Here is a 15157-nt window from a genome sequence, read left to right as displayed (position 1 = left end):
CATAAGTATTGGACAGCACTTTTATTGGCACTGAGTATGAGCCATCTGAAGGGTAACATTTCCAGTCTCCTGCAGGCCTTCCTTAGAGTTGTGTCTCTTGGTTTCTTAATTCCCTCATCATTCACCTAACCACATTTTCCAGGACTGAGGTGTGTTATCTCCTGCTTTTACCTTGTGTTCCTAAAATTTGGATGCTTCTTAAATGAAATGTCTCACTGGAGAAAACTTGTCTTTGACCGAGCATCCAGGAATAGCATTTAATTATGGGTTTGTATGTGCATCATAGTGGTCACAGAGACTATTGGGAATTTTTGTTTCCTCCCTGGCATGCTTTCTCTGCTGTTCTCTCACTTTCTCTCTCTGTCTCTCCTTTTTTTTTAAGTGACATTTCATTATTTGCACGTTTGCTAGGTTGTCCATCTGCTGTTGTAATAAACACTCTGCCAGTCACTGCTGTGTGGTTTGTGGTGTGAAGGAGCTGACAAACCAGGCTGTGGCATTTTCTGGGTCCCCCATCAAAGGGAGGAATGGTGGATCTGACTCCATGTTCTCAGAAGGCTAATTTATGATTTTATGATCTATATTATATTAAAGAATACTATGCTAAAGACTAGAGAAAGGATACAGACAGAAGGCTGAAAAAAACCTAAAGAAAATTCGTGACCCTTTCCAGAGTCTCGACACAGCCTGACCATGATTGGTCATTAAGTCAAAATAATTCACATGAAACCAATGAAACAGCCACCTGTTGGTAAACAACGTCCAAACCATTCCAAAACAGCAAAACACAGGAGAAGCAAATCAGATAATTATTGTTTTCATTTTTCTCTGAGGCTTCTCAGCTTCCCAGGAGCAAAGAGATTTTTCAGCAAATATGACAGTGACACCAGGCTGCTGTGTGCTTGGGGATCCTAGTCAGGCTTTGTCACTTGATGAGGTGGGGAGCAGCACCCTCCACCACAGCATTTCCACACAGCCCTGAGCTCTCTGCGCCTTATAAACATGATGGGCTACAGGCAGGAGGGATTCCATCCCACCCCAGGCTGTCTGTGCCCAGCTCATCTGCAAAGACTGAATCACTGATGAGATACAGTGGGGTTTCCTGGCAGCAGAGCACAAGGCTTGAAAAAACCTTCATTTTTTTTTTCTGTAAACAGCATAGGAATGTGTTCTAGTGATTTAAGTCTGAGATTGAGAACAACACAAAAAACAATCCGTGCTCTCTTGTAAGTTTTTTTGATGGATCTTGTCTACAGCCCCAGAAACAAAGAACAAAAAAAAGGGCATTTGCTGTGGACTGCTGGAGATTAATTCCTGTCAGGATCAGTTAAGAATTTCAGAAATTAAGAAGGGTGTTCTGGATGCTGCCAGTATCTTGTGATCAAGATCACTCAGGAAGAAGAGTTGGAAGACAGCTATTTAGCTATTTTCAGGGAAATATCAAGGACTTAATGGTTTCATGGCTCTTTAATCTCTTCCCTGTGAAATTCATAGTTTTAGCAGCTTTTTCTGCCCAAGTGGTGGCAATCCAAGCTGGAGCACCTGTGGTGAGAACAGTGGCTTTAGTAGCCCCTTGAGTAGACCCAGTCCATTTCTTGTTGCAGCTGAAAGAAATGCCTTTGAATTGCACATAGGCTGTTTTTTACTGCCAAGCTTTCATATGTGAGGAGTTTTTTACACAGAACATTGAATAATCACCTGATGGATGGGGATTTTCACACACTGAGATCTGGGTTAGATTTCAGTCAGCCATTACTCCCTAACCTTTTAGATTGTGCCTCTTTGGGACTATCTAAATCAAATATTTTCCATTTGTTCCAGGTATGTCACTTAGGGGGACTTACCTTCTGTTATTTCAAGTCTGGTGCTGTGTCTCCCTTGAAGTGCACACAGCTGGTCCTGCACAGTCACACAATAATCCCTGGGCTGTGCTGCCTCTGGAATCTTCATACTCTGGACAAAATCATAGAATCATTAAGGTGGGGAAAGGTCTCCAAGATCAAAGAGTTCACTGCAAACCTGCCATCTCCATCATTTCCTCTTGTCCTCTTGTTTTGGGAGGAGAGACCAACCCTCTCCTGGCCACAACCTCCTTTCAGGGAGTTGTGGAGGGTGATAAGGTCTCCTCTGAGCCTCTTTTTCTCCAGGCTAAATTTCCCCAACTCCCTCAGCTGCTCCTTACAGGACTTGTATTCCAGACCCTACACCATCCTCTTGCCCTTTTCTGGACACTCCCCAGCCCCTCAATATCTGTCTTGTAGTGAGGGGCTCAGAACTGAGCACAGGATTCAAGGTACAGCCTCACCAATCAAGTCTCTATATTTTATTTCTACCCTCTCAAACTCTCCAGACCTACACATATGGGGTTTATTGTTTTAGGTTTTTTTTTTTTTTTTAATACAAATAGCCTTAAAAGTAATAGCAAACAGATAAATTGTAATGGCCCTGTGCAGTACAAAGCTGTCTTGCACAAATCCAACCAGCTTTGTACATCTGTTTCTGCCCACTCCCATTGAGTCATACTGAGACTTAGTCACCAGCATCCTCAGTCTCACAGTGAAACTTATATATTTCTCTCCAAAACACATGCTACAGTCTAGATGGCATGGGGGAGTGAGAAAAGTAAAGCAATGAGCAACCTACTCCTAAAGGAATAAAGGAATGTAGCAAGTCTTATTATACTTTACTATAGCTGGTACATCAAAACAACAATAACAAAAGGACAGAAATGCCTGGGTATGTCAGTTTTGAATCTTTCCTTGTGCAATAATGGGCTGATTTGTTATAAATCCCCAAAGGCTTCTAGATAGGATTGTTCTCAGAAAAAGAGAATTTTCTATTCCAGCAGAGCTACCAAGCTATGCCCTCTATTCCACGGAGATCAGACTGTGGATTCTGCTCACAGGCTATTAGCATATGCAGCATATTTGCTGTTCAGAGAGTTTTACATAGGCTTGTAATAGGTACAAATTCAAGGTTGATCTAAAAAAAATCTGCTGGTGTGCAGAATGCAGTGAAAGAAACTGTTCACAGCTGATGTTAATAAAAATCCTGACCTTCTTTGTCCTTGCTAGGATACTTGAAGTGCTCATAGCTCAGTATTATCAGCAGAGGAGGAGATTTTGTAAGGTGTGGTGCTGAGGAGTGCAGCTTTTATCAATCTTTTGTGAGATCAGAGCTCTTGTCAACACACAGCTTAATTCCACTGTATGTTGTTTTCTTTGTTTATTTTATTAAAGGAGCTGTCTCCCCATATTGAAAACTGCCTTAGTAAAGTGTCACCTTCTGCTTGAGTTATGTTGTAAAAAGAAACTGTAATGTCTGGCAGGCATTTCACATCCTTAAATTTGGTGCAATCCTAGCACATATCTAGAACTCAGTGAGGCAGAAAAATAATGCCTCAGAGGTGACACCGTCCCTAGTCAGGACTGCGTGATGCTACCCACACCACGACTCTGAATTTGTTAACAGCTGAGGAGCCCAGACTTTCAGCAGAGCTTGGTTATGGGGCTGCCATGAAGCTCTTCTGACCTGTGTCACCCCTGAAATGTGGCCAAAGAGTTGACCACGTTCATGGAGACCCACAACTGTGGGCACAGATTTTACACCCCTTTGCTGCTCACAGTCATTCCTCATGTTTCAATAGACAGTTGCAAAAGATGCCAGCAGGGAGCTGTTTGTGAAATACACTTTTGATACCCAGCCCTGAAATTCTGGGCCACTGTCAAGTGGGGCCATAAAAAGGTCCAACTTCCACCCAAAATACATTGGGAATTGGTCTCTGGCCTGTCAGCCCCAGCCCTTGCTGGCTCTTTGGCTTCAGCCCTTGCAGAGAAGCTTTATCAGCCTGGCTGCCAAAGTAGCCTTGAAGCTAAACAATAATAAAACAAGAATCCTGTTTATTCTGTGTTGTTTACTGGATCCAAGGCTTTAGTGGTGTGTTATTTAAGCATGCAGCCTCTGCAGCAGAATTGCTGGAAGCCCAATTCTTACACCAAGGTCTCCAACTGCAGCAGCCACCACACCAGTGTGTCTGGGCAAGCTTTTTTGGCAGGAACTCTCCCCAGCAAGGAAAGAAACAGTGAAACTGGCTGGAAAAGGTGAAAAATGGTTTGGCTAACCAGATCTTGCTCCTACGTATGCCAGCCAAAACTAAAATGTCATTTTCTTTCCTATTCTCCAAATCAATTCTGAAAAAAGTTTCTTTGTTTTCCCAGGATAACAAAGAACAGTAATTTTATTCTTACTTCTTTTCACATAATCTCAAATATTCTGATATAAGAGATGTCAGAGGAAAAGGGGCTGGAATTAAGAAGGATCATCCTCTAGATGTAGGGGTAACCCAGACCAGAATCATGCTAGAGTTAGTCTCACCTTTGGAGGAGAAATTCACATGGAGAATCTGTGACCTTCCACATATCTGTTGTTAGCCCAGAGGAAGTAGGGAAAGAAGTGGTAGAGAAAATAAGTGCAAATGCAGATAGAATAGTCCTGGCTTGTGCTGTAAACTCACCTGTTGGGTTTTGGGGGATTTCCCTCCCCAGGAGGGAGCCTGACTGCTGACAGGAGCACTGAGCCATGGCTCTGCTGTGTCACGGCTCTGCTGTCCTCCAGGAAAAGCTCTGCTGCCCCTGGGGCTGTGTTCCTCAGTGAATGTAACAGGAGCTGCCATGACAACCTCTCTAAATAAAAGTGGATTGAAAACAAAATAAATCTGGGGCAGCTTTGTGGCTGTAAAGTAGATCTAAAGTGGTCAAGAGGTCATTTTTTCCAACAGGATGGCAGGAGTGATGTCTGCCTGTCAGATGGAGCAGAGTGATGGAAGGATTGATGAAGGAGCACAAGCATGACAGAAAAACCAATGAAACTTCCAAACCAGGCTTTTCATACTCTTCATTCCAGGTTAGCAGCACGAGGACCTGCTTTTGCTCTGTACAGGGGTGATTACAGACTGAGGTCTCTGCAGAAGTTGTCTGTCCAAGGATTCAATGCAGGACTGATGGACAAGGGGCTCGATGCCGTTCTGCAGCCAGGGCTCTGCAGTCTGAAGGACTCTTCCTCCTAGCAGGACATCACTGTGTGCCTTTGATGGAGTTTTAAATGTCACTGCAGAGCCATGTGGCTGTCCAGGGAGCTGTTTCCAAGTGGAGCAAAGCAGAGCTGGAGAGCAGCAAAGCTGTCTAAGAACAGCTCCAGTCCCCAGTCCCTGGCAGAGCGAGCATTCTGTGTGTATCTGTTGGCATCAGATCAGAGAGCCACAACTGTGACAAGGGCAAGGGCTGCACCATTGCTCTGTCAAGAGTTCTGTGGTATTTTGCAACACTTTTGGAGCAGTTTGGTTTTTTGTTTTTGTTTGGGTTTTTTTTAAGAGTTACTGTATCATCAACTGCATCATCACATGTGTTTCTGGTTAAAGAGGAACACAAGAAAGAAATTGTTATTTATCTGTAGTCTGCAGAAATATTCATGAAGGGGAAATAACCACCTAACGTTTCCTTGCTTAACCAACAGATTGGAATTGACAGAGCAGCATTTGTAGCCTGGTATTTGATATATGCATTTTTTTCCCTTCTGTGAATGGATGCCTTCACATATAGAATCCCATGAAAGACTGAAAAATTGTTAGGTAGCAGTTACAATTATAGACTTTTTCACAGGACTAAAAGTACAATTATTACCCTTTTTGAAATGTTCAGCAGTGCTGTATTAACAAAATAAAAAGGTCTCATACTGCCCAGAGGGCTCCAGCTTCAGTTATTTTGGCTTACAGGTAGAGATTTGTTGTGGATGTAAAGATAGATGAAGTCACAATACCTCCATGGTATCTGAGAGATACAAATCAGAACAGAGTCATCATCTGGGTTTCATGATACTGTTAGACTCCAGACTTTAATATATATGTGGCTTTAAATTTAGGAAAAAAAAAATTTAAATGAGAACTGAAATTTAGCTCCTAGAAAAATAGTTGTATCTACCCACCTTCTCCAGGTTTTGAAGGTTTCTGCTCAAATAAGATATTTTGCTTTCATTCCTGGCAGTTCTAGATTTCTGAACAAGTTTTTCAACCCTGATTAGTAGATATGTGTCCTCTTCAACCCAGTTTCTGCCATCCAGTCTCCAGCTTTCCTAAATAGCTGCTTTCCTTCCTGGAAGTTACACCAGGGAGTAATATAGAGCTACTAATATGTGGAGCTCAAAAGAGGTTATTTTCTTGATTTATTCCATGGAAAATTACTTAGCACACATCAGATTCCAGCTTCTGCCCTACTGAAGATGGGTAGAGGAAAATGTTGGTAAATCCTCTGGCTAAATTAAACACAAGGGGATATGGTTTTGTATAACTTTCATTAGGCTCTTAAATAACTTCACAGAGATGCTTCAATTAAGTCCTGCAGTAGCATGTGAAGCAATAATAATAATGGTGATGATAATCTGTATATTGATGGTGTTTATAAATGCCATTTATGGCAAAATAATTTTTATATGGAATAAGTAATTTTAATCTTAATTTTAATCTCTTCCTTTGGTTTTGAGATGTTTCCATATGTTTTATTTGCAAATAAAGATTATGTGAAACACAGATGCCCAGGCAAGAGGGAGATGTTACACAGTTGAACTTTGTAGATAGTTCCCAGTGTATGTGCATAGATAGGGTTGGGAGCAGACAGAATTTGTCAGGAATACATTTGTTTGGGGCCCAATGATTTGGGGCCAGCTTGGCCAAGCCTGGCTGCTGCTTTTTCTTTTCTTTTTCCCTTTTCAACTTGCCATGAATTACTCCCATGTGTTTCAGTTCCAGTAATTCAATATTTTGTTCCTAATTTTTGATGCTTGTTATGTAACCAGAGTATTTTCAAACACTGCTAAGAATTATGCCTGAGTTATACACAATTTTTGAGCATATTTTGACTTTATTATGATTACACAAAGCAATGTGATTAGACCTGTGGCTGCTCTGAATTCTGAAGACAAGCAAGCCCTGCAGACTTCACGGATGGTGCTAATTTTTAATTAAGCTCTGTTTGATCACAAATTAGGTTTACGTGAAATTGTTATTTATTTATATTTTGAACTCTTTTAAATGGATGCAGATGTGGTGGTTGAGAAGCTCTGAATCATTGCATGGAAAGGGTGATGCCTCTCATCTGGGAGGTTGTTTTGGAGAGGTGTTCCTGACATTTAGAACACAATTTAAGACCCAAGTCTCAGCTCTTCAGCACACAGTATTAGGCAATCTCATGCTTCTGGTCACAGAATTGCTCATTATGTACTTTTCTGTTCAAACAGATGCTAAACTTGACACTAACATAATTTCCTTATGCATGTAGAAAGGAGCTCTTAAAACCCTGTGGCTGGAACATGAAGTATCATAAACAGAACAGACGGCAGGAGGTGGAATATAATTGCAGTTTGTTTTTGTTAGTTAAAAATGAGCATGTGTGCTTTTCTTATGCCTTTATTGTCTTCAGTCCTGCAGAATTGGGTGCTCCTCTCCCATTTGTGCAGATGAATCAGTCACTTCCTCCCTGAGCACCATGTCAATTTTCTCTGTCTTTTTTTAGAAGTTATGTATTTCTCAGAATGTTGACATGCTTCCATTCAGGTTGTGTTTATTGCCATAAATATGCTTTAAGATCATGCATCCCACTAAAGGCAAGATAGGCATTTGCTGAGCAAGTGGATGTGTTTAAACTATAATCTACTTACAATTTAAATTTATGAGTTTATTATAATTTATAATAAACTATAATACCAATTTTTCTATGGGATTTCAGTACCTCCCCTTGAAAGTTTTAACACAGGGCTTTTGACTTTGGCTGTGCAGGTGGTTTTTGATGGTGATGTGGTGCAAGTGCTGCTGACGGCTCCCTGTTCACCTGTGACTTAAATCTGACATTTTTTCCCAGTCCAGGGGAACCAGCAGAGTCCATGGTATTGCTTGCCAGCAATTCCATGCATTCTGAAAATAGACCTGTGGGCTTCAGTCATGGGGTTCTCTGATGGAAGGAAGAAGGCATTAATAAAATACATCCCTTTCTCTTCTCTGTCCTTGCAGGATCTCAGCTCATTTGCCATGCCATTCCTGGACGGTGATGTGGAGAGCACAGACAAAAATGCTCCTCGCAAGGTAGGATCTATCCCAGCTTCCCCTTCTCTGCAGGGCTTCAATCCCTTGTGGTGCACACAATTTGTTAGGCTTAAAAAAGCCTGGGGTTTGCATATTCCCTGCCATACATTAACCTGCTGAGAGTGGGGCACTAAGGCAAACCCAGTGACTTTTGCAGACCTTACCATGGCAGTGCCTGAGCAGTATGATCTGTGAAGGATGCAAGCTGCTGGTGGGGTTGCTGTAAATACTGCAACGTTGTGTGTAACACAGCTGTAAATCAGTGAGGTGATGTTGCATAGCTGTATTCTCAGGAATATCTTTACCTTAGAGATCTGAGGTGTTGCTGCAGAAATATACACTGCTCAAGGAGGAATCTGTGGCTGTTGGAAGGTTTTCCTGGAATTGCCTCCTGCTGGCTGCTCTCTCTCTATGGAGGGTTTAGCTGTTCATTGTCCTTGATCTCTGTCCTTGGCACTGGAAAAATGAATTGCCTTCATTTGCTGTAGCCATAGCGGTAGAGCCTTCCTGTGAACAAAGTAGAAAATTTCCTCCTCAATGTGGGATTAACTCAAGGTTATCCTTCTGGAGGCATTGATTTGTTTTTCTGATGCTGTTAAATTAAGCCAATGTAGTCACAGAGCTGGCTTGCTTTAAAAAGGATCAGGGCAGCACATTCAATGGATGACATTGAGGATGTGCCTGTACAATCTTCAGAGCAATAAAAATGGTGGGATCTGTCATCTTCAGGTCCTGGCCTCCTCATTTTCACAAGGCACCGAAGTACAAGCTGGTCTGCTAAATGGAAGCCTCCTCCCAGCAATGTTCTGGGCTTGGCAAGGAGGCATTCTCCTCCAACCCACAGGCACCCCCAAAAGCTGATCTTCAGCTACTCCTCAGACCAGCTTCACTGGTCACAGTATTTACAAGGCTGTCGACCCCCATGACCATTAAACCTGCTACAAGCCATGTGTCTGCAGGTTTAGTTTAAGGCAGGCAACGTAATAAATACTCTTAATGAAGCTGATCTGCATCTAGAACAATAGCTCTGTTGACAGCATGAGTTTCTATTCCTTTGCACATCATAGCTAAGAGCAGATATTTTAAGGATTTCTGCAATCCATCAGCAATTAAATAAGGTTATAACCTTGTTCTTTTCTTGGACCTTTAAGACTGAGGTAGTGTGGGGGATACAGTATGGGTAAATGAAGGTAATTTAGTAAGTAATCTTATCCCCTAAAGAGTTGCAGCTGAACCAATTAACTATTTAGGAGCAGGCCTGATTTTAACAGGCCACACCTGTAGCCAATAAGAAAAGTGTTATAAAAGAGTGGATTGGTAGGAACAGGAGTTGGTTGGCCGCTATGAGGACAAGGAAGAGTTGGTGCCTAGAGGAGATGCCTATGAGAAACATCAAAGAGGTGTGAAACTCTCGCAATACAGAACCCTTGCCATGTAATGGAACTTTTGCAATATAATGACAACAAGGTAGGAGTGGCTGATGCTGGAGAACTCTTGTAGATGCCAGGGAAACAAAAATATATAATGCTACCAAAAGGTGCCTGTTTGGAGGGTTTGAATGAAGGGAACAATGTGATGTTTTTGGAAGGGATAGTCATGCTGGAAGAAGGCAGAGGTTTCTGGCTAAAACTTGATTTTTCCATTTATCACCTTCTTTCCACAAAGAAAGGTGAGAAAGATGCGTGAATCTCAGTCATGAGGAAATAATGTGCCAAGGCTCTTTGGCCTGGTGTGCAGAATTGCATGAAATCATTTAATGACTTCCACTCTACTGTTCCTAAATCCTATCATTTTCTTCCAACTGGTTTCAGGACTATTTTTTTACAAAAGCACGAATTGAGGTTGGGAAAGACCTCTGAGATTATTGAGTCCAGCCTTAGATCACCACCTGGCCTTTGGTGAGTTCCTGTCTTGGGAGAACTGGAAGGACATTTCAATAGTTGCCTCTTTTTTTGTAGCATTGCTAAATGCTGGGGCAAGTGCTGCTTATGGAAATGCAACTGACTTCAATAACCACAGAGCTGGGGCTTAATCTCTGAAGTTCTATTTCTAACTGACCTTTTTGACTGAGTAAGACCTAGTGTTTTTTACTATTGTACTTGAGCTCTGTTCAACACATGCAACAAAATGGTAACAAGGGAGCTGGCAGTGCCCCACTTCTGATTAAAAAAAGAGATAATCTTTTAAAATCCATTGCCACACAATGGATTGACAGCCAATATGTCATTTTCCTCAATGAGAAGGATGGAATTTTTGCTGGCAGTGAATGAGAAGTAGCATCACACTGTGACCGTGTTCACAGGGGCTCTTGGATGAGGGAAGAGACCAGGATCTGACTCCATGTTTCAGAAGGCTGATTTATTATTTTATGATATATATTGCATTAAAACTATTCTAAAAGAATAGAAGGAAAGGTTTCATCAGAAGGCTAGCTAAGCATAGAAAGGAATGAATACAAAGGTTTGTGGCTTGGACAGAGAGTCTGAGCCAGCTGACTGTGATTGGCCATTAATTAGAAACAACCAACATGGGCCAATCACAGATGCACCTGTTGCATTCCACAACAGCAGATAACCATTGTTTACATTTTGTTCCTGAGGCCTCTCAGCTTCTCAGGAGGAAAAATCCTAAGGAAAGGATTTTTCATAAAAGATGTCTGCGACATCACACTGCTTAGTGATTTAATTCTAACTAAAACATTGCCAGTCCCTACTGCTGATACATAAAAAAGTCCCCAAGTTACTCTTCAAGGAGGAAGGTTTTTTGTAGTTCAAGTTGGAAACCACTGTATGGTGTGTAACTTTTGTCTATTAAAAGTCAGTATTTCATCAGTAGTTTGGCTTTTTCCATTCACTCATCATGCTGGAGACAGGCAATTCAGCAGAGATGTCTCTCTTCCTGCACTTAACTCTTCTGTCACCTGGGCTATAGATCAAGAGTAGTTCACAACCCATTTTTCCAATCTGCCATTAATTTAATGCTCTGTTCTTTTTGAAGGGCTTTTAGAAACTGAATTAACGTTTTTCACAGAAACTCTCAGCAGTTTACCATGCCAGTGTCTCTCAATCATTATCCTGTGACAACAATCCTCATTACACAGCTAGGAAATTCAAGTCTAGAATTATTTGTTCAGCTTCACATAGAAATTTTTTGGCAGCAGTGGTAAAGTGGCACACATTTCCTGAAGTTCAGCCTTAATCACTTCTCATTAATATGTCTACTATTATAAATGATGTATTCTTCTTTCCTTTATGACTAATGGCAGGAAGAGGATAGGGATAGTTTTCACTCTCTTGTTTTGAAGATGGAGAATATAATACTGTGAAGGAAGGAGAAATGTTTGGCCTGGTGTGGTGGAGAAAGGTGCCTGAGACAGATATTTTTGTCCTTCTTATTGCCAGAAAAAATGCCTTAACACTTGTGTGGGTGGCTTTGTCTAAAGCAACTGGTATTGCCATGCCCTATTTCTAGGGCTCTCCAGAAGTGGCTTAAATCCTTCCTGCACAGAGGATCATTAAAGACAGAAATACAGACAATGACAATTGAGAGCTGAAAAGCAATCAGAGTTACTGCATTTCCTCAGCCTGGGAAAAGAGAGTGGAAGAGGGGGAGTTTAGAGACCTGGAAAATGATGAGTGATTGGGAGCACCATTCAGAAAATAATTCTGGTACATTGTGGCAGGGCAGCAGTCAGGGATGAGTGCCTCTCTGCACCCAAATGGCTCTTTCAATTTTAGAGGTCTTCACACCTTGAATGTTTATAGATCTTTCATCTCAAATGGAGGTTAAAGGATAAGGTGTGGAGATTGCAGGAAACTGACAGCCATTACTTTTAGCTTAAAGCCCAGGGTTGTGAATGATAAAAAAGAAAACTTTTTTATGAGGAGTCAGCTAGCAAATTGTAGATGGAGGAGGGAGAAGGTGGGAGAAAAGATGTTTGAAGAATAATATTGATCCATTTCTTTATGGCAATAATGGAATTGTCACAAAAATATAGACAAAAGCTTTGAAAAGAAGTGTGCATTAAAATTCTTTTCTCTGTGTGAGGACAAAGCTGGGGAGATGTTTATCTTAGATTACAAAGGTGGCTCTATCCTATTAATAGCTTAAGTGTCTTTAAAGCACAAGCTGTTAAAGTAAGATATTTTAAAATTAAATCCAAACAACCCTGATGAAACACTCTTGAATGAAGTGGCAGAGCTTTTTCTGCCAAGTGTTGATTGTGAATAAATCATGGAGCAGAGATGAAGTTTCAAAAGACTGCAAAAAAGGCAATTACTGTGTTAATATTTATGATGTTTGCAATTAGGATAATGTACAGGTTTATCAAACATTAGTCCTGAGCAAAACAATGAAATAGCTAATGTTGGCTAGTTATTGATGCTGTTATAATAGACTCATTTGGATTGAAATTAATTGTAAATGGCTCTTATTGAACAAATGTGGGGGTTTAAATGAGCTATAAATTGGGTTGAGAAATGTCATAGCGTTGGTGTCATGTATATAAAAAAGTAGCACAAGTCATTTTTATTTAAGAAACTGGAATGAGACTGAATAAATATGGAACCTGGTAAATGAATAAAAACCTGGCTGCTAAAACAGATGGAGACTTACCAGTGGAAAATTTTGTTTCTAGGCAGACAAAACATTCTGCTGCTGTACTATATCATACCTTATCAGTGTTTTGAAGGATAGACAGACTCATTACTGGTACAATTTGTGGTTCACAGAAAAATGAGAGGGGAGAGAGGGGCAAATTCTGAGCAAGAGACTCTGATGCAGAATGACATGAGTCACTTAAAACACATTTTGCAAACAAACAGCCCACCTCCATTTGGCCAACTTGTGATCAGTTACATCTAGGAGCATCCCATGCAGACTTTTTGGGAAGTCTTTCACAAAGCCTGAGTTAGATTTTGAGAATAGCTGTAGGTAATCAGCTGTTTGTGGATTCTGGATGTGACTCAGTGGTTAAAGGATTAGTTTGGGTTCAGTGAACAAATGTACAACATGCAAATGAAAGAATAAAGTAAAAGTAGAGGTTTTGTTTTGACTGTGTGGCACTAACTCACTGTTCTGCTATCAGCAATGCAGGGAAATGTTGGTGAACTAGAATCAGACTATTGCAGGAGTGACTCCAACACTGAAGGATTCCAAGGAGTGTTTTGTCCTGCTATGGTCCCAGAATTCTTTTTGTTTTGTTCAGTGACTCATGGGAATGGCACGAGCAACTCCTGGATAGCGGAGAGGAAGAAAATAAATTCAACCCCTCCTTCCTCATTCACTGACAAACAAATCTCCTTTGGATTTACTTTTAATTGTCCATTTTTAAGGAGCAGTGAAAATGGGGAGCAAGTCCTGGATAGTGCCACAGCCTTACATAGGGCACCTGTAGGGGATGCAGGGAGCTTCAGGGCAACCACTGCACTGTGATGTGCACAGCTCCTCCGCATCCTCTGCTTTGACATAAATGTACTTAGGGATTAGGAATTGGACAGGGACCAGCCCTGCTCTTCCCTTTCCTAATGCCTGCTTTCTGTCTTTGAGCAGCCCTGCTCAGTGCTGGAAACCTTCCCCTGGCCATGTGTGCAGCAGGGCAGAGCTCTCAGAGCCTGCAGAGCAGCCAGCCCCATCCCATTGTATTTTAATCTGGGAAAGTGTCATTGTGCTTTAGTTTTGGGAAGTGACATCTGTGACCCTGTAAAACACTGTGCCATCTCAATTGGTACAGCTCATGCAGAAGAAAGGGGACCAGTGGTGCTGAATGTGACACTGGGAGAGCAAGTCCTTCATTACCTTTCAGTCTAATGAAGTCAGCTCTTGTGTCTCTGTGAGCTCTTTTATTCCAGCAGAATGAGAGAATCATCCAATTAACTTTATCAAAGGCTTTTTTTGTTGGGATTCAGTGGAAGGGCAGGAAACAAGTGCAGACATCTATCTGGTGTATTGTCTCTAATCGTGTTTACTGTCCCTGTCAAGGATGGTGGGAGGTAATTCCTTTTCTGTTCTTTGCCTTTCAAAAAATTTTTAAGTTAAGAGGCAAAATAAAGGTCAAATAACTCACTGTTGTAAAATCAAACAGAACTCCATAGTGCTCCATAAATTTCCTCACTGTTCAGGGTTGAAGAAAAACAGAACAGAGCTCAGGGGCATTTTATAATTTTCACTTAAAGTCAAAAGCATTTTGAAAGGCTGTTTAGATTGAGCCCATTTGTATTTGACAGAATATTTTTTCAGCTTCTTTTGAGAAATGAAACTAAATTCACCCCAAACTGAACCAGAACCAGAGATTTTTCAGAGAGAGCGTCCTCTGGGGAAGGCTTTGTGCTCAGTCAAGGAGAGCAGAAGGGATGGCTGTGAAGAGGCACTGAGCACAGGCAGTGCCTGGATTTCCAACACTGTAGGGGGATAGAACATAAGTAAATGAAGGTGGTATAGAGTGTAATCTTACTCCCTAAAGAGTTGCAGCTGAGCCAATTATTAAGGATTAGCAGCAGGCCTGATGTTGACAGACCACAGCTGTAGCCAATAAGAAGAGTGTTATAAAAGAGTGGATTGGTGGGCACTGGAGTCAGTTGGCTGCTGTGAGGACAAGGAAAAGTCAGTGCCTAGAGGAGATGCCTATGAGAAACATCAAGGAGGGATGAAACTCCAGCAATATGGAACCCTTTCAATGTAATGACAACACAACACAGCCTCTGCCTGGCCATGGTCAGGGTCTTCTCAGCAGAGCTCACTGATTTTTCTGGGCATGCAGTTCTGGCAGGACACTTCTCTCCCCTGGAGTTCAGTGCTCCTTAAATTCTACATTGGGACCAGAATTTTCGTCTTATTGAGGACTTTATCAGGCAAAAAAAAGAATGGTCAGATTTCCAATATAAAGTAAAGGAACAAAAATAAGTGTTGGGAAAAACTTTGCCTGTGGCAGGGCTGAGGTGGGTGGTGTGAGGATGACAAGAGACCAGTTTGTGGTGAAATATGAATAGTTTACTATCTTAGCCCATTTCATTGGGGATTATCATATGGTAG

General features: G+C 41.4%; 1 protein-coding gene across 3 annotated transcripts in view; it reads left to right on the top strand.

Annotated features, from left to right (window-relative positions):
* PRKAG2 (protein kinase AMP-activated non-catalytic subunit gamma 2) overlaps positions 1-15157 on the top strand; it is a 222932-nt gene that overhangs the window by 60636 nt on the left and 147139 nt on the right. For all 3 annotated transcript variants that reach the window (XM_054274314.1, XM_054274315.1, XM_054274317.1), the window contains exon 2: positions 8057-8128. In XM_054274314.1, coding sequence (XP_054130289.1) covers positions 8057-8128 — 72 coding nt within the window. The remainder of the gene's footprint in view (positions 1-8056; positions 8129-15157) is intronic.

Source organism: Melozone crissalis, unplaced genomic scaffold (genome assembly GCF_028551555.1).
Source record: "Melozone crissalis strain CALT ecotype California unplaced genomic scaffold, PUWL_Pcris_2 ptg000016l_1, whole genome shotgun sequence".
NCBI lineage: Eukaryota > Metazoa > Chordata > Aves > Passeriformes > Passerellidae > Melozone > Melozone crissalis.
Note: the sequence above shows the minus strand (reverse complement) of the source record. Positions and strands in the feature narration are given on the sequence as shown.